Source organism: Lagopus leucura, unplaced genomic scaffold (genome assembly GCF_019238085.1).
Source record: "Lagopus leucura isolate 7727_CA_CO unplaced genomic scaffold, USGS_WTPT01 Super-Scaffold_100056, whole genome shotgun sequence".
Classification (NCBI taxonomy): Eukaryota; Metazoa; Chordata; class Aves; order Galliformes; family Phasianidae; genus Lagopus; species Lagopus leucura.
In genome coordinates, this window is record NW_024962302.1 from 936,088 (window position 1) to 953,972 (window position 17,885).

General features: G+C 54.1%; 4 protein-coding genes across 8 annotated transcripts; 2 read left to right on the top strand and 2 right to left on the bottom strand.

Moving 5' to 3' along the window:
• The first annotated feature begins 661 nt into the window (after positions 1-661).
• ASH2L (ASH2 like, histone lysine methyltransferase complex subunit) lies at positions 662-8,106 on the top strand. 2 transcript variants are annotated; one of them, XM_042886327.1, is made up of 16 exons: positions 662-751; positions 825-970; positions 2,064-2,152; positions 2,441-2,535; positions 2,682-2,777; positions 2,904-2,999; positions 3,210-3,285; positions 3,818-3,835; positions 4,978-5,071; positions 5,166-5,383; positions 5,593-5,760; positions 6,072-6,265; positions 6,388-6,480; positions 6,636-6,734; positions 7,096-7,155; positions 7,437-8,106. In XM_042886327.1, the coding sequence occupies exons 1-16, from the start codon at positions 749-751 to the stop codon at positions 7,542-7,544; spliced, it is 1,653 nt and encodes a 550-aa protein (XP_042742261.1). In that variant the 5' UTR covers positions 662-748; the 3' UTR covers positions 7,545-8,106. The 2 variants fall into 2 exon arrangements, with proteins under 2 accessions (XP_042742261.1, XP_042742262.1); XM_042886328.1 differs by lacking the exon at positions 3,818-3,835.
• On the bottom strand, positions 7,570-12,583 carry STAR (steroidogenic acute regulatory protein). Of its 4 annotated transcripts, XM_042886333.1 has the most exons (7): positions 10,614-12,583; positions 10,167-10,280; positions 9,818-9,945; positions 9,578-9,736; positions 9,171-9,355; positions 8,879-8,972; positions 7,570-8,798 (listed from the first exon to the last, which is right to left on the bottom strand). In XM_042886333.1, the coding sequence occupies exons 1-7, from the start codon at positions 10,675-10,677 to the stop codon at positions 8,685-8,687; spliced, it is 858 nt and encodes a 285-aa protein (XP_042742267.1). In that variant the 5' UTR covers positions 10,678-12,583; the 3' UTR covers positions 7,570-8,684. The 4 variants fall into 4 exon arrangements, with proteins under 4 accessions (XP_042742267.1, XP_042742265.1, XP_042742266.1 ...); XM_042886331.1 differs by having other exon boundaries at positions 7,570-8,972; XM_042886332.1 differs by having other exon boundaries at positions 9,578-9,945.
• A 92-nt stretch (positions 12,584-12,675) lies between these two features.
• Positions 12,676-14,100, bottom strand: LSM1 (LSM1 homolog, mRNA degradation associated). The gene is made up of 4 exons (XM_042886337.1): positions 13,951-14,100; positions 13,773-13,841; positions 13,182-13,297; positions 12,676-13,114 (listed from the first exon to the last, which is right to left on the bottom strand). Exons 1-4 carry the CDS (start codon positions 13,994-13,996, stop codon positions 12,944-12,946), a joined length of 402 nt encoding a protein of 133 aa, XP_042742271.1. The 5' UTR covers positions 13,997-14,100; the 3' UTR covers positions 12,676-12,943.
• A 104-nt stretch (positions 14,101-14,204) lies between these two features.
• On the top strand, positions 14,205-17,241 carry BAG4 (BAG cochaperone 4). Its single transcript, XM_042886336.1, is given in 6 exon segments — positions 14,205-14,268; positions 14,350-14,442; positions 14,864-15,004; positions 15,006-15,107; positions 15,428-15,652; positions 15,948-17,241. Coding segments are annotated over 6 exon segments (1,113 nt in total). The 5' UTR covers positions 14,205-14,220; the 3' UTR covers positions 16,452-17,241.
• Positions 17,242-17,885: the final 644 nt, after the last annotated feature.

A 17,885-nucleotide genomic window follows, 5' to 3' on the forward strand; every position in this document is an offset into this window, starting at 1 on the left:
TCACTTTTTTTCAGCTGCTTCGGGGTTGTTTTCATCTGTTGTAACTGTAACTACAGCAGTTACAGCAGGGCAGCCCATTGCAGGTGTTCTTTCTGAGCAGAGTTGTTGTCCCACGCCACCCCTTGATGTCCCTTCCAACCTCAGTTGCTTTGTGATCTTTTTGGCTCTTCGTCCCATTTCTCTACCTCCCAGAGGCTCTGAAGCCCCGCCCGCTGGCCGGCTGACTGCGTGACGTCATGGCTGAGCACGATGACGTCACATCTACGCGGTGACGTCACCTCCCTCTCTCCGCCGGCCGCCTGTAGGGGGCGCCGCCGCCCTCGGGATGTGGGTCCCACCGCGAGCATCGCCCTTTTAAGCCGAGAATCGCGCGAGAGCAGCTCTTGGGACCATGAAACCGGGAATCTCGCGAGAGCAGAGCTTGGGACCAACTCTCGCGAGAACGTCCACAGCAATGGCGGCGGCGGCGGCGGCGGCGATGGCGGCTCCCGCGGAGGAGAGCGCTGAGGCGGCTCCCGAGCCTCCGGCCTCTGAACCGCCCGCCCCGCCCGAACCGAGCGCAGCCGACGCCGAGAGCGGGTAGGGCGGGAACAGAGCACGGGGCTGGGAGGCCGCGGCCCGGGGTTGAGCCGCGCTGAGGAGTCGTTTGTGGCCTTGCAGGGGGGAGGTCGCGCCGGGGGACGCCGCCACCGCCGCCGCCGCCGCCGCCGCCGCTGTGGAGACCGAAACCGCGAGCGGAAAGGACCCGATGGTACGTGGGGTACATAGCGGGGCGGGGGGGGTGCGGGCTTTGACGGCGATAACCGGCGCTGTGCCGCCCGCAGGAGGCCGCCCCTGACGGCCCCGAGGCCATGGACACACAGGCGGGATCGGTGGACGAGGAGAACGGGAGGCAGCTGGGAGAGATCGAACTGCAATGCGGCATCTGCACCAAGTGGTTCACGGCGGACACCTTTGGCATCGACACCACGTATGTGTGCGGCGTGGAGCTCGGGTGGCCCCTTGGTGGCCTTTGGGTGGCCCTCAGGTGTCCCACTGGTGGCCCCTTGTGTGGCTTTTGGGTGTTGATGGCCTTCAGGTGCCCCTTTGGTGGCCTTTGGGAGGCTCTCAGGTGGCCTTTGGGTACCTTACGTTGGCCCCTTGGGTGTTGATGGCCCTCAGGTGCCCCTTTGGTGGCCTTTGGGAGGCTCTCAGGTGGCCCTTGGGTGCCCTACGGTGGCTCCTTGTGTGGCCCTTGGATGATGATGGCCCTTGGGTGCCCCATTGGTGGTCCTTTGGTTGGCCTTTGGATGTTGATGATGCTCAGGTGCCCCAGTTGTGGCCAGTGGGTGGCCTTTGGATGGCTCTCAGGTGGCCCTTGGGTGCCCTATGGTGGCCTCTTGTGTGGCCCTCTGATGTTGATGGCCCTCAAGTGCCCCATTGGTGGCCCTCAGGTGGCCCCTTGGATGCCCTACGATGGCCCCTTGAGTGGCCCTTGGATGTTGATGATCCCCGGGTCCCTCTTTGGTGGCCTTTGGATGGCCCTCAGGTGCCCCACTGGTGGCCCCTTGAGTGGCCTTTGGATGCTAATGGCCTTCAGGTCCCTCATTAGTGGCCTTCAAGTGGCCCTTGGGTGCCCTACAGTGGCCCTATGGTTTGGCATTGGCAGCCCCCCACTCATTTCTTTCAGAACCAAACCTCCTCCCTGCATACCACATGAAGAGCTTTCAGTTGGTGCTGCCCTTTCCCCTCTCCTGTCAGAGCTCAGAGTTGCTGGAGGCAGCTGACAGCCACACAGGCACTAAAACCCCACGAAGACAAAAGTTTGAACGTTGTTAATGAGGTCTCTGTGCTTCTGTGCAGCCCTCATTGGAGCACTGTGTGCTGCTCAGTGAGATTCAGTCGTTAGGCAAAGAGGTGGGGGAGGAAAGAAGCTTACTGTTTTCCAGTGATCAACTTCATCTGCTGCAATGATTGCTGACCCAAGAAAGTGTTATTTATGGAGAGAGGGAGCATTCATTTCTTACCTGAGGCAGCACATAAGGCATGCAGTAGAACTTACAAACTGATCTGCTCTTTTCCAGCTCTTGTTTGCCTTTCATGACCAACTACAGTTTCCATTGCAACGTTTGCCACCACAGTGGGAACACGTATTTCTTAAGGAAGCAAGCAAGTAAGTGTCAGAGTTTCACTCATGGAAGCCTTGCATGAGGTGAAGTTGCCTGATGTCAGCTGAAACTGGCAGAAATGACCAGAGAATTTAGCAGCAGGCATTGAGCAGCTCTGTCTGAAACATTGCTGCTCTGCTGCTGACTTCATAAGGCATGGAAATGCTGTGTGTGGTGTGGGATGAGGCTGGGTTTGGAGTGGTGCTGTGCGTCCAGTGAGGCTGTGCTTGTGTTTGTGTGCTGATCTCCTCCGTGGAATGCAACTGGAGCTTTGGGTTATCTTTGTTTTGAAGATCTCAAGGAAATGTGCCTTAGTGCTCTGGCCAACTTAACGTGGCAGTCAAGGACACAAGATGAGCATCCAAAAACCATGTTCTCCAAAGATAAGGTACTTGTGTCACAACAGTCAGCACGTGTTCAAGTCAGCTGTGCTTTCACTGAAGAGCAGCTTCAGCCAAATGTTGGCTTTCAGACTCTTTTCAGACCCAACTGATGTATTTAAGACTGGATTTGGGTGTTTTTTTTTTTTAACAGGATATTATTCCATTCATTGATAAATACTGGGAGTGCATGACCACGAGACAGAGACCAGGGAAGATGACTTGGCCTAATAATATTGTCAAAACTATGGTATGTAGTTGGGGTTCATGGGGGGTTTTTTGTGAGTGAGAACTGCGGCCTGACGCTCAAGGAGAGCAAAATGGGGAAGATTTGTTAACAAAATTTGATATGATCTCATTCTGTTCTCTGTTTCAGTGTAAAGAAAGAGATGTGTTCTTAGTGAAGGAGCACCCAGACCCAGGGAGTAAGGATCCTGAAGAAGACTACCCAAAGTTTGGGCTTCTGGACCAAGTGTGTGATGGCAGATGGAAGGAGAGCATCCTGACTGGAGGGGGGGGAAGAGGAAGGGAGGGAGGCTGGTTTTGCTGCTGTCTTATGCTCTGTGAAATAAAGTATCCAAGATCACACGAGCCAGTGTTGTGCCAGGAGGAGTGCAGCACGAGGAGGTGCTGTTTGTCTGAATGTGTGCATCTGCTTAGTTCTCTTTCTTTCCTTTTCCAGGATCTTGCCAATATTGGTCCTGCATATGACAACCAGAAGCAGAACAACGCTGTGTCCACGAGTGGCAATTTAAATGGCAAGTTCTTTAACGAGGCTCTTTATGGTGTTTTTTCCCCTCAGGGTTTGGGGCAGAGCTGCACTTCCCCAGCCCTGCAGCTGGGCGGTGCAGCAGTTAAACCCACTGTGAGCTGAGGTTCTGTGTCGTGCTTTCCAAACACACCCAGCCAATCTTGCTGCCCTTTTGCTGCTCTCCTCACTCTGGGACTTGCAAGGAGCCAGGGGAAATATTTGTGATCTGTTTTCCTCAAACTTGCTGCTTGCATTTTGCTGCTGTTCCATTTTTATGCAAGGACAGCTGTGCTGAGAGCTTTCTCTCACTCATTAAGATGAATCTCAGCCGTCCTGCTGTGGGAAAACTGAAGAGCTGATGAGGTTTCTTTGTGCCCAAGGCTGTGCCATTGAGTGTGAAGCCTGCTGAACAGCTAGCAGGAGGTGGCTGGGGCTTTTAACAAGAGGGTTGAAGCTGCACTGTCTCCATTTCATGCACTGCTTGTTGTTTTCTTTACTGGAAGTTTGTCACATACGTGGTGCCACTTCTGTTCCTACAGATGGAGCCTCTCTGGGAGGTGAATGTTTACCTTTCAGCTTCTAACACTTAAGTATTGCTGTGTTCTGGAAAGCTTTTGTGCTCAGTTCAGTTAAAAGCTTGAATTGAATGAAAGATCAGAGGTGTGTCCTGGTGTGACTGTGAGAAAGATGCAAACCAAGCATTTCACTTCCTAAAGTTTAGCAGTTAGAAGCTTTTAGTGCATCATATTCTGCCCCCACTCGACTGGCTTAAGGTTTCGTTTCCAGTTGTGTTGATCTTTCACTCTGTAAGATTTGACCTGATATCTTTGGCTATTTGAAATCATAACGCCCGTGGGCTGGAAGCTGTGTGTGCTATTTGGATTCCTTGCATAAGGAAGTGATGAGAAACTGGAAAGGCTGAATATTTCTTGCTGAAGTCCATGAGTGCAGCTCAGCTGGTGTCAGGTGCGTGCAGAATGTGGCGTCCCTTCGAGGTCTGAATCCCTCACAGCACAGGGCTGGTGCTGCTGATGCAAAAGCTTGCTGCAGTTACAGCACACTGCGTGGTTCCTGAAGGTGTTTGTCTGCAGTGCCCACAGACCCCACAGTTCTCCTTCCAAATCAAGAGATTTCTCTATGAAATAGTGCCATGATAAACTGCACGTGCCATTTCACCCATGAAAACATCGATACCTGTGTTAGCTTGGTGAGATTTGACACACAGCTCATCCTGGACATCAGCTGCTGCAGTGTGAGGTGACACAGTGCCAGTTTGGACCGTACTGAAGAGAAACACCTGCATTGCTGTCCTGTTTTATACGACTTGGGCGTATTTCGTTTTGCAGATTGAAAGATGCTATCAGTGCTGGTGTTTCTGCAGCACAGCAACGTCACTGGGGTGACACTGTGCTCAGAATCAGGTGGTGCTGTGCTGTGGAGTGGGTTTCTCTGCTGCTTTTTGCAGAAATAATCCTCAAGCTGTGTGACTGGAATCTCCACAAAGGGAAAGAACAGAGCTGATGGTGGTTGCTGCGCTCATCCTCCCTGATGTCCTTTTTGGTCATAACCGTGTAGGAGGAACCATAAGCGACCCAACTGATGGGAACGAGGCTTTTTCTGTCCTTGTGGAGATTCCATGCTCACAGGCTCTCCCTGCTCAGCAGCTGCTGAACGAGGTGTTTGTTTTCCTCTTGGAAAGGAGGCATCGCCGCGGGAGGCAGCGGGAAAGGAAGGGGAGCGAAACGCAAACAGCAGGACGGCTCAACGACTGGAACAGCCAAAAAAACCCGGAGGTGAGGAGGGCTGGAGCAGCACAGGGACTCAGTCGGGTCGTGAACAAACTGTAGGCACGGCGAGATGCCAACCTGTAGCTTTTGTGTTTCACAGTGACCCGTTGTTCTCTGCGCAGCGTTTGCCACCCCACGGTTACCCCTTGGAGCACCCCTTCAACAAGGACGGCTATCGTTACATCTTGGCTGAGCCAGATCCCCACGCACCCGACCCAGAGAAGCTGGAGTTGGATTGCTGGGCAGGAAAACCGATTCCTGGGGATCTGTACAGAGCCTGCCTGTATGAAAGGGTCCTCCTGGCGCTGCATGACCGAGGTATGGGGTTTGCTGATGGTGTGCAGGTCGTGCTGCAGCTCTTCCTGGGGTCAGCTGTTTCCTGTAACCCCGTGTGCTGAGCTTGCAAACATTGGCTTAAGAGGTGAAAAATGTGAAACCCACTTGTTTACATTCGCTTCCTTCTGGTATCACTGCCTGTTTTAGGGGTCAGAAATGAGCTGTGTTGTGTTTCCTCTTCCCTCATGCAGCTCCTCAGCTGAAGATCTCAGATGACAGGCTGACTGTTGTCGGGGAGAAGGGCTATTCCATGGTACGAGCCTCGCACGGGGTGAGGAAGGGAGCGTGGTACTTTGAGATCTCCATGGATGAGATGCCCCCAGACACAGCTGCCAGATTAGGCTGGTCGCAGCCACTGGGTAAATAACTTCACCAAACATTTTTAGCAGGTCTTGGGTTCTAAACAGGAGTTGGTACTTTATTTTTTTCTTCAGCAGTTTCAACCTAGACTATTGAGTGATGTCTGACTTGCCCCTTGCCTAGGATAAACTCTTTTGGTTCTCTAAACTGTGCAGAACTTCACTGCTGGCAGATCTTTCTGCTGTTATGTGCTTGGCTTTGCTTAACACTTGTGCTGTGTTGAATGGAACTGTTAGCTCAGCACCTGAAAGGACACCTTCTGGGCTGTTCCATGCTTTGTGTGTTCATGAGGAAACGCTGGTTTCTGCAGGGAACCTCCAGGCACCTCTGGGCTACGACAAATTCAGTTACTCCTGGCGCAGCAAAAAGGGAACAAAGTTTCACCAGTCCATAGGGAAGCATTATTCATCTGGCTACGGACAGGGGGACGTTCTGGGCTTTTACATCAGTCTTCCAGAAGATACTGAGACTGCCAAGTCACTGCCTGACACTTACAAAGATAAGGTGAAGCACTTTGGGGCACCGTCAGCCATCAGGCACGCCTGTCCCAGGGCAGAGCCCCTGCAGCTTTGCCATTCTGTGACATGTCCCCAGTTCTGAAGTAAACATTTCTTGATACATTTCAGGCTTTGATCAAATTTAAAAGCTATTTGTACTTTGAAGAGAAGGATTTTGTGGACAAAGCAGAAAAGAGCCTGAAACAAGCGCCGGGAAGCCAGGTGAGCTGAGCACTGGTCAGTGCAGATGCAGCACTCAGTATGGGTGGAGAACCTGCTGAGGCTGCTTTCTCTTTCTCTTTATTCCACGTTACCCTTGCTGATAAGCTGCCTTTTGCCAAGGAACCGACTGCAAAACTTCTCCTTTTCCCTTTCAGATCATATTCTTCAAGAACGGCGCCAGCCAAGGAGTCGCTTTTAAAGACATTTTTGAAGGAGTTTATTTCCCTGCTATTTCTTTGTACAAAGGCTGCACGGTAACAACATGCTTTCAAAGATAATGCCCCAGTCCAGCCATAGTTCTGGTGATGCAGAGTGTGTGCGTGCTGGGAACGGGCCAAGCAAACCCAGTGAAGTGAGCAGAGAGGAGAGGCAGAGTTTTGTGGTGGTGGAGGCAGCCCAGAACAATGCATTTATTCACCTTGTGTTATTTAACCTCATCAAGCTCCTAATTAATGCTGTCCTTTAATGCAGAGATGTATATTTACAGGTATCTGTGCAGGGTGCAGTTATGCTCAGGAGTGTAAGAGGGTCAGGGTTGAAGAATGGGGGGGGGGGGGAGAAATAAAGCGAGCAAAGTTGTCCAGCTTTGTACTGACACATAAATGTTCTCTGTAGGTTTCTATCAACTTTGGGCCATATTTCAAGTACCCCCCCAGAGATGTCACCTACCGCCCCGTAAGTAACAGCATGCATCTCCCTCACCTCACAGCACAGCATTTCAACAGAAGAGGACTGGGAATTCAGTGCTGGGAAGGGAGATTTACAGCAGGGCTGCACTTAGCATCGTCGCTTCTACTCACAGCTTGATGGTGCAGCCAGAAGGAATGCATTTAAAAATCTGGGAGAGGCAATAGCAAGAGAAAAGCAGAACAAGGATGAGGAAAAAAACTTGGTGGTTAAGCCTGGCTTTGTTTAAGCAAACGTGTTTTTGTCTTGGCCTTCTGCTCCCTTTGTAGATGAGTGACATGGGCTGGGGAGCTGTAGTGGAACACACGCTGGCAGACGTCCTGTATCATGTGGAGACAGAAGTGGATGGAAGACGAAGCCCCCCCTGGGAGCCTTGAAGCAAGCAGGGGCAGCACAATAAGGCAGCGACTCAACCCAGGTGGATTTTATTCTGGAGGAACGTGCAGCTCAGAACAACCCATAACGAACAAACACGAAGCCAACGCAGCTCTGGGCAGCAGGTGCAGTGCATGCATGCTGGAGATTCATGCAGTGCCACTGTGCTGAGTCCAAGTCAATGCTGTCCTAGTGTGTATTGTGCTGTTTGTGAGCATCTCTGCGAGGCTCCAGGAGCTCACAGTGTGGCAAGCTGAAGAAGCAACGACTGTGTTGAGATCATTTCCCCATCTGACTCACAACAGTCGTTCAGTGGGGCCAGCTGTGTGCTTGGGCCCACCTGCTGTCTCCATCCCTGCAGAAGCAACTCTGCCACTTCTGCTTAGCTGTGCTTGGCTAAATCTCAACAGTTTCCATCCAGGATTGTGTTGTAACAAGATGACTGCATGTAAGACTGAAATTTGGGCTTCTGCCCAAGCTGGATTTTTTGTTTTTCTTTTGTTTTTTTTTTTTTTACATAAACTGGCAGCCAGTTGAACCATAAACTCTTCTTTTAAACTCTTCCATCGTTTTTGTCTTGTGCTTTTTGTTGAAGTATCGCAGTTTCCCCCTTCATAACCTCCAACCTTAAAGTACCTACTTTAAATCTGAAGCTGTCTATGGAAGCAATGACCAGTTTCCCAGGGACTCCTGCTAATGACAATCATTGCACAACTTTGAATAAATAATCTTCCTGTGCAAAATCACATCAAATAACTTAGAGCTGCTTCGCTAGGGGAAAGGAGGGGAATGCATTTGAGGCTAAGCCCTGTGTTCTGCACATGGAGCAGCACTGCCTGGCCCTGCCTTCTGAACGAGGCTCCTGGGACTCTTCCCTAATAACTAATTAGCCAAGGCCTTTTTACTGCAGACTAATAAAGCTTCAAGTAATTAGCTGGGAGGTCCCAGCAACAACGTGCTCCTTCAGGTACGGCATCCGCTTGCTGCTGGCACTGCCTTCTGAATCAGGCTCCTGGCTAATTAGTTAAGCTTTATTGCTACTGCCTACTATTAAAGGCCTGTCTTGTTAGCACAGGCCAGAATTGAGTTGTATCTGACTTATCTAGGGACGAGATCCCAGCTGTCAGCCCTGAACGAAGCTCTCAGTGGCAGCCTGTGCACTCAGCAGCCCGCGCCATGCGCTGCCGGAGGTGCTTGGCAAAATCCACCTGGGTCTGGGACAGGACCTGGTTGATGATGGTCTTTGGCAGCCAGCCCTGCAGAGGAACAAGCAGCCCATCAGTGCCTCAGGCACAACTCCTGCCTCGCCTTTGAAGCAGTTCGATGCAGGATTTACCTTCAGGTCAATGCTAAGAAGCCACGTTAACTTGGTCTGCGAGGGACTGCCAGCCAGCGGGCGCAGCACCATGCATGTGGGGCCATTCTCAGCTCTGTTAGGAGGACAGGAGCACCCGTGTCAGACAGCAAAAGCTGACACTGCCAGAGCACTTGGAGCTCCTTCACAACAACTTCTCCCTTCCCAAAAAGCAAACTGACCGCTTTGAAACGTCAACCCAACCCTGAGCCCCTGCTGAAAGCCGAGGTGTGAATTCGGAGTTCGTTAAACACCCCAGGTGGTAATTAATTACCTGATAAATCCCTGCTGCTCGGGCATGGCTCCGTGCTTGGTGGACATCCCTGCCAGCACGCAGGTGGAGCCTCGGCGTCGGGAGCACCTCACACTCACAAAATCCCGCGGCCCAACGATGTTCCCAGGTACAGCAGCTGCTGTCTCGTGGGTTATCAGGGTGTCCTTCCCAACCTTCTGGAGGATCTGAGCAGTTCAAACAACGACATGCTGCAAAAAATCCCCCTCGTGGGATCGTGTTTGTGCGTCTGACTTCTCCCCAAGGAACGGGAGGGAAAACCCCTGCGCCTGCAGCAATGCTCACAGCCACTCTTTGGCTGTTGTGACAGCACACAGAGCCGTGTGAACGTGCATCAAGCAGCACAGCAGGATTCTGCTGTCCCCATGAACACCCTGTTTTCCTCCTACCTTCACCTCTTGGACGCTGGGATTCCAGTCTCCCATCTGCTCCATGTTGTCCACCAGCTCACTGTACACAGCATCCAGGGGCTGATCCACCACCACCTCCAGTCGGAACACCTTGCCCACGTCCGGCAGCACTTTGCTCAGCACTTTGTCTCCGTTGTCCTGACGGGGGAAAGGCAGATCAGCACCGCAGATACTCACACGAAAGCCACCGCATCGCTGCGCGGCCACAGGAGGGCTCACCACCACCGTCTCCGTCTTCCAGCCCTCCTGATCCCCGAGGATGCTGAGTGATTTCTGCAGGGCTTCCTCTCCTTGTTTGATGTAGGACATCTCCATCTCGCTGAAGGGCTTCTCCTCCAGCCTGGAGCCTGAGAAAGAGCAGGCAGAAGCAGGAATAAGAGCTCTGACACATCACAATACCTGCCAGCTCTACCTCTATCAAACCAACCTCTCCGTGCCCCACAACTCAGCCTGGAGCTCAGTTCCCACCACCCACTGCATTTCCATTAGCAAAGCTCACAGCACCACGAGCAGATTTCCTCCCAAGCACCGACCTGGAGGAGGCAGATCCCAGGAAAGCGGCACTTACTGAGCAGAGAGCTTCGCCTGCGGACCTGGCTGATCCACGTGCTGGGCCCCGCGCTGCGGCACGACAGCTTGCTGAGCTCCTGGCTGATGGCCACTGCAGCCTGTCTGCGCAGCCCTGAGGGCAGAGAGCACATCACAACACAGCTGTGAGGTGTCAGGTTGGAAAAGTCTCGCTTGTTTGCTTGCACCCAGCCCCGCTCCTGAAGTCCCTGGGAGAGAAGCTTCCTCCCATCGCAATACTGGAGGATGGGAGCGGATCCGTGCTGCTCAGGCTTTGCTCCAAGCACCACATGGAGAGCATGCAACAGCCTGAGAGCAGCTGAAGATTGACTGCCTGCTCCAGAGCTGCAGCCCCACTGGAAACATCACACAGCCTCCATCCCCCAGTCCAGAAGCAGAGCAGAAAGGAGTCGTGCAGACAGCAAAACGCGTGGCGTGGGCCTCTCACCGGTCACGTTGCGCAGGTGTTGGTAGGAGATGGCAGCACACAGCTTGAAGGTGGCAGGCAGCATCTCTGCAGCGCAGTGGAGCTCAGTTCTGGTGACTGCTGCAAATACTGCTGTGCCTCAGCCCCAAGGCTGGGCCTTAAATCCACCAGCTGAAGGATGCTGGCTTGTCAGCACCGAGATAAGAGCCATCACTTACGGCAGTGCCCTGCAGGCCAAGGGCAGCTCCATCTCCCCATGCATCTGCTGGGAGCTGTGGGTCACAGTGGGTGTCAGCAGCAGCGCATGCGCACATCCTTATGCAGCTGCTGCTGCCCAGATACGTGGGGCAAACTCTGCTGTCCCCCTCTGCTGCTGCACGGCACGTGGGGAATGCACATGGATGCTCTGTGCACGTTATGAGGCTGAGAGAACTTTGTAGACAGCTTGCATGGAGCTGCAGCTGAGGGTTGTGCATGCAGAGCAGGGCTGCAAGGTGCATAGGGAGGCTGTGGGGTGGGGGTCCCAGCCACGCTCTGCTGCACTGAAGGGGGCAGCCCCACATATCCTGGGGGTGGAGCAAGAGCAGCGATAATGTTCAAGGCTGAAATGACATCTGTGGGATGAGTTACAGCCCCAGCACTGAGTGCTCCCCAAAAGCTGTGAATCACAGCTGCTTCCTTTGACGTCAGCTCCTGCACTCTGCTGCGGGGATGCTGACCTTGCTCCTCTTTGCTGTCGCAACAGTTTGGTGAGGGGGGGGAGGTCACCCACTCACTGTGGTGCTGAGGGCACACGGGGAACTGCAGCACAGCCCTGTGGTGCTCAGCCCTACCTGTGCCTGGGAATGGCTGCACTGCTCCTGCCCACACCTCCAGGAGGGATCTGGATGGATCCTCTCCAATCAGACTGAGCACAGCACATCTCACATCTCACCTGCAATGGGACGGGGTATGGAGGGACCACAGGAAGGCAGCAGCTGAGCATCCCCTTCCCAGATTGCTGCCCTGGCAATGCAGCAGCACAGGCCTTCCCAGCTCAGAGATTTCCAGCTCTGCACTGCTGTTATCCTAATGGAGCAGCAGCCCCGAACACACGGCCTCGGAGCAAGGACATGCACTTGTTTTTGAGAGGAACTGAACTGCTCCCTCACAGAGCCACCCCTTCAGCTCCAGGGTGCCTTTATTCTAGGGCAAAACTTAGGGATACCTGCAAAACTGAGGTGCCCCTGAATGCTCACTGACTGCACAGTGTCACATCAGCACCTCCTCAGGTGTCCCACAACACCACCATGCCCAGGAGCTGCAAGAAAGGAGGGGTCCCAACCCCACTGTACAGCCCTGAATGTCAAACCTCACATCCCTTTAGACATTCAGCATCTCAATGCACTGCCTGCACCTCACACATCGCTCACCTCTGCTCACACAGCGCCCTGAGCCACCAGGACAATTCCCTTTTCTACCCCCATTCCACATCTCAGTCCCCAGGAGAGGTTCCAGCAGGGGGGAGGCTGAAGCCATGTCCCCTCCCTGTGCAGGGGCCCTGGGGTGCCCCCCCACTGTCCCAAGGCTGCTTTGATGCTATTTGGAGAGCAGAGATCAACCCACAGCCCCCCCCCCCCTCGCAGGGAGCAGGTGATAAGATAACATGGGCTGAAAGGCAGCACCAACGCAGAAACAGACACCAATGGGAGCCTGACAACATCACAGAGCAGAGGACGTGTGGCAACAAAAGCCCTCAAGCTCTCTTTTTTCCTGCCTTGCCTCCAAGTGCTGGAGCCCACAGCACCCAGTTCAGCTCCTACTTGTCTGAACCACACACGTGGTCCTCCCTCAAGTTTGGAGGTGCTGCAGGAGGATGAGGGGGGCAGCAGGGACAGCCAGGCAAGGCAGTTCTGCTGTTTGGGAGCAACTCAGCAGGTAATTAGCTAATTAGTGGGCACAGCTGTAGGCAAACAGCTGCACCTGGGTGAACAGGGGAGGAGGCACAGCACCTGAGCTGTCCCACAGGGACCTCACTGTGTCCTGGAGAGTCCTGCTGTGCCCAGCATCACACAGAGCAACACCCCAAACACAGGCAAAGCTGTTGCTGCTGAGGCCAGGGATTTATTTACAGGTGAAGGGAAGCTCTCACTCAGCTCCACACCAGGAGCCAGAAGACACAAACCAAAAAAAGAACAGAGGTGTTCATCTCTGAACAGAAACTGCCACGCACCCCGGAGCGTCCGGTTACCTCCGAGGGCGCCCCGATATCATCTCTCCTCCTTTTCCTCAAGGAGGAACAGAAACCACGATTTCAGTGCCTGCACCATGCAGCACAGAGCTGAGTTCTGTGGGCAGCCGTTCCCATCCCATCAGTACTCATCCAACGTGTCAGCCCTGGGCACCACCAGGCCACGTTCCTTCAACGCCTGCACCTTCAGCTTCTCTGATTCCTGCTTGGCCTGCAGCTCCACTCGCTGCTCCTCCAGGATCTCCTCGATGGATACCTGCTGCAGCAGCGTGTCGCTCTCTTTTTCCAGGTCCTGCAAGCAAGGAGTTGTGTTAGCAGAGCTGCAGGCTGTGGGGCTGCAGGGCACGGGGCTCACTCACGATCTCCCCCAGCAGCACCACGTTCTCTCCTCTCACGACAAAGATCCCTCGAGGGATGTCTCCATACTTCTTGCCCACGTGAATGCGCTCCACGGTTTGATGCAGCACCAGATTTGCTGTGGCAATTAAAAAAAAAAAAAAAACAAACAAAGAAAAGCCACATCCTATTTTTAACTGCTTTTTCACCAAACAGAGCACCTCACCTGAATCAAACCACGGCCCAAAGCATGCAGAGCAGCTCTTGGACTGCATGACCACGCACCCCATATGCTGAGCATCCTTTAAACCCCACCATCCCCAAACCCTGCAGCCCTTCCAGCCCCAAAACGGAACCCCAACCCAGGACTGACGAAGGCATCCTCGGTGCTGTGGGGTGCGGGGCAAAGATTGAGGGGCTCAGCCGTAGGCACAAGTGCTGTCCCCAGGCACTGAGGGGGGAGGTTGTGCTCAGACGGTGCCGCCCCAAGGTGGGATCATAACACGGGATGGAGGGGGATCGTAAACTGCGCTCCTATCGCTATGCACGGCCACGTGGGTTCCATCAGAGCTCCGCTCCCGGTGCTGCTCCCCTCCCCCCCTCCCACAACGTACCGAACTGATCGATGCTGCGTAGGAAGCCGATCAGCGTCCGACCGTCCCTCAGCAGGACCAGGTGTTTCTCTGCGGGAAACGGGGAAGGGATCAACCCAGGGAACGAACGGTAAAACCGCGCCCCCGACGGTTTTACCCTTCGCTCCCTGCAGTACAACGGAACCGCGGTCGCACTCACTGTCGATGTCCTGGATGAGGCTGGCCGTACCCGGCATGTAGTTCATGGTGGCGGAAGCGCCGCCGCGCACCACGGAACCGCCCCGCACCGGGCGGATAAAGGCGGCGCTGAAAAGTGCTCTGCCCCTTTAAAAACAGCGCCGGTAGTGCGCGCAGAACGGCCTCCCATTGGTTGAGCCCCGGGGTCCTCGTATCCTATTGGTCGCTTCTTGGGGGCTTTCCATCCATTCGTCGCGCTGCGGGGCTGCCTCGGCCGTGCCGGGAGGCAGACATGGAGCCCCGCGGCCGTACCGCGCCCTGGGGCCCGGCAGGCGGGCAGGTAAGGACGGGTGGAGCCGAGCACGGCCCGTTACACCGCTGCTCGGGTTGAGCGCACCGCGTAACGGCGTTTTCCCTACAGGAGCCGCCGGTTCCCGGCTATTGGAACCCCGCGCAGCCCCGAGCGTTCGGCTTCGGGCGTTTTCCCGGCGGAGCGGACGCGCAGGAGCGGCAGGTCGGTATGCGGGGCGGGGGGTTGCGGGTGCAGCTCCACTTCCCTCCCGTTCTGCTCCGTCCCGAACCGAGCTGCGCGTTGTTTCCATGCCGTGGGATGCGCGTCGAAGGCTGCTGTGCCATAAAACCCCGCCGCTTGCGATGCAGTCTCCCTTCATACAAACGTTTCAAAGCCCCAATTTCATGCGGTGGGATTTCATGCGGTGGCTGCAGCTCGGCACTGGAATCCCTGCAGCTCGGGTTTGGGGGTTGGAAAATCTCACCTCCTCGCATCGTTTGTAGCTTGGAAAAGGACATGAACTTTCCTGGGCCGTTTCTCCCCCCCCATCAGCCACACTCAGGGACTCACAGAACCCAACTAAACCTCCTAACGTGCATCCCAACACGTTTTCCCTCCGTTTTCTCCCTTTTCTCCTTCCCAGGGCATGGATTCTCCCTACACCAACGGATCCTACACCGCCCCGTACCCTCCGGCCGCTCCGCATTACACAGCACTGCCACAGACACGAACCTACAGCTGCTCGGGGCCATCCTACAGCACTGACAGCACAGCCCCGTACCGACCCCCCCCCTCCTGCCCCTCCGTGGGGCTGTGGAACACAGGACTGCCCTGCAGAGGGCTGCTCACAGCGCAGGCAGCAGCCTGCTGGATACTCCCCACCTCAGGTGAGACACCATGAGACACCACTGTGCAGCATTTGGGGTTTGCATGGCACAGCTCCCGTGCTGCCCCACAGAGGAAGAACCTGCAGTGCACACCTCTGTGGGGTCCAAATGGTTTCTAAACCCCATTGGTTCGCTCTGCGTAAAAAGTCTGAGTAAAAACTTGGACTTGTCCCTTTCTGCAGGGAGCTCTGAGGTCGTGGGCTGTAGAACAGAAAGCAGACAGCAGTCCCAGTGCTGGGGTTCTTCCCAGAGCTGTCTGGCACAGAACAGTGGTGCTGGGAGTGACTTGGGATTAATGCCTGTCCCCCTTCTCCCCGCAGACCCCAGGGATGCCTGTTCCACAATATCCATATGGAGACCACAGCCCCGGAGTCAACCCACAGCCCAGGGCACAGGAGGAGGCTTGGGCTCCCCCCACCTATGGGGTGCAGCCACAGTATGCATGGCCCACAGCTCCAGCACATGGGAACCCATTCCTCACCGAATCACAACCGCCCTGGACCTGCAGTGGGGCTGCATCTCATCCTCCTGCATGGGACTCAAAGGTACAGTGATGCTCTGATGGTTCTGACACACAGGTTCTGGTTGCAACCAGAGCTCAGATCATGCTGCCTTTCCCAAAACACGCACGCAGCTCCTCAGTGCTCCTTTCTACAAGCAGAGTCGGCTCCCAGGAGGCAGAAACAAAGCAGCAGTTCTGAGTACTGCCAGCAAAATGTCAGGACTGTAATTCCAGAAAGCACTGATAGCAGACCTTGAAGGGCAGGTCTTGAAGTGGGGTGGATCTCATCTAAAGCCTCTGTAACGCAGATTTTGGGTTTTTTTCTCCTCTGATTGTAGGAATCTGCTTACAACAAACCAGAGCAAAGTGCAAACCAACACAGCTACTATTCTGAGGGCAATCACCAGCACTCTGGGACAGTGAATGACCACAAACCACCCACTCTGCTCAACGCCAAGTCCTCTCCATCCAACCCCAAGGTGCAGTACAGCGCACAGCCTCAAATGTACAACAGCACGACTCGGAGGCAGTTGGCTGGAAACCAGGAGGCAGGCTGCAAAGCTGGCAACCACACTTCAATGAATTCTGCAGCCATCCAGCCAGAGATTCAGAGAATCCTACACGTCACAGAGCAGGCTGAACAACTGGAACAAGAGGTGGATGAATTTGTAGGAAAAAAGACAGATAAATCCTACCGGCTTCTGGAGGAGATGCTGACCAAGCTGCTGTTAGAACTGGATTCCATTGAGACTGGTGGGCAGGACAGCGTCCGGCAGGCCAGGAAGGAAGCTGTCCACAGAATTCAGGCCATACTGGAAAAGCTGGAAAGGAAGGGATTGTGAAAGCATATCAGCCACAACGCAGCCTGTTGTGGAGGTTCCAAAGAGTTTTCCCACATCTCAGCTCTTTCTGCTAAGCACTGCTGACAATGAAAAAGCAATAAGTCCTGATTGAAAAGAAGAAAACAACCAACCCAAACCCACAGGAAAGCCCAGCCCCAACCAACAGCTCGGCAGTGGACCAATTAAGAGAGGATGAAAGCAGCAAACTGAGTTGTTTGTTCTGGGATGTGAAGAAGCAGCACCAACCTGAGGTGCTCAACGTTGCTGGGCCTCCTGGAGATCTGCATCCTTCACTCAGCAAGAAGAAAATTCACTGCACAAAGTTCCCCAAACCAGGCCCAATCCACGGTACTGCAGCACTCGTCACATTGGTCACCGTGCAGCCGTAAATGAAGGCTCTTGGTTGTCCATCACTGCTTTCAGCCTCAGATCCCTCACTGCTGTGTGTCACCCCAGGGTTCTTTTTGTTTCCAGTGCGTTCCTGTAGCTCTGCTGATGATGATGATGTGCTGCAGACAGCAGCTGGTGTGAAGCTGTCCTGTGATGCCACGTGGATGTGGGAACACAGCCTGGAACTGTGAATTCTTCACCTGGAAAAAAGAGAGGTGCAGGCAGAGCCGTGCAGCAGCGCAGCCCTGGTCAATGGGAGGTGCAGAAATGCTTTTCAGGTCGCGTGGGTCGAATCCACTTTTTAATTACTGTTAATCTTCTGGTTACAACACGTTAAGCGAATCATTGCTGTGTGTAATGAGATAATAAACCCTGATGACTTTTAAATGTTATTTTGTAATTAAGTTTCTCAAAGTCTCCTCGTTTCGTTTTGTTTTCTCCTTCTTCTTTTAAGGGGAAGTTTTGTGCAGTTTGCTCAGCTTAGAGCTGCCCTGCAGGCAGAGCCCAGCCAGGCTGCAGCAATAGGTGGAGTTTAGGGATGAATGTGGCACATGGAGCCCTCGTTGGGTGCTGCTGGGGGGCTCTGAGTGCTGCAGCCCCACTGCAGGACTGCTGGCTGCTGTTTAGGGATTTACTCTTGGCTGCCACCCTCAGGGCAGCCTGCAGGGCAGTGATGGAGAGCACGCATGGATTGACCTTTGCAGCTCTTTGGATGTGGCTGAGGTCACAGGCAGCAGTCAGACGCACACTGAGGCATCCCTGGGGGGTGGGAAGGAGCTGGAATTGCCAAGGAATTACCAAAGCCAATTTCTTCCTCCGTTACCCTGCTTGTTTTCTATCAGACCAGCACAGCTGTTGGCACAAAGCTTCTCATTCCTTTTGGGTAGGATCTCAACGAGGACTGGAATTTGCTCTTGCAAAAGCTGGTCCGTGTGAGTCACGCTGCAGCCAAGGGGAGCAGATGTGAGATGGCTGCAGTCGGCCCTGCAGCATCCCCTGTTGTCTGTTGTGTGAGCATCACCAGGTCCAAATGCCACCAGGGGC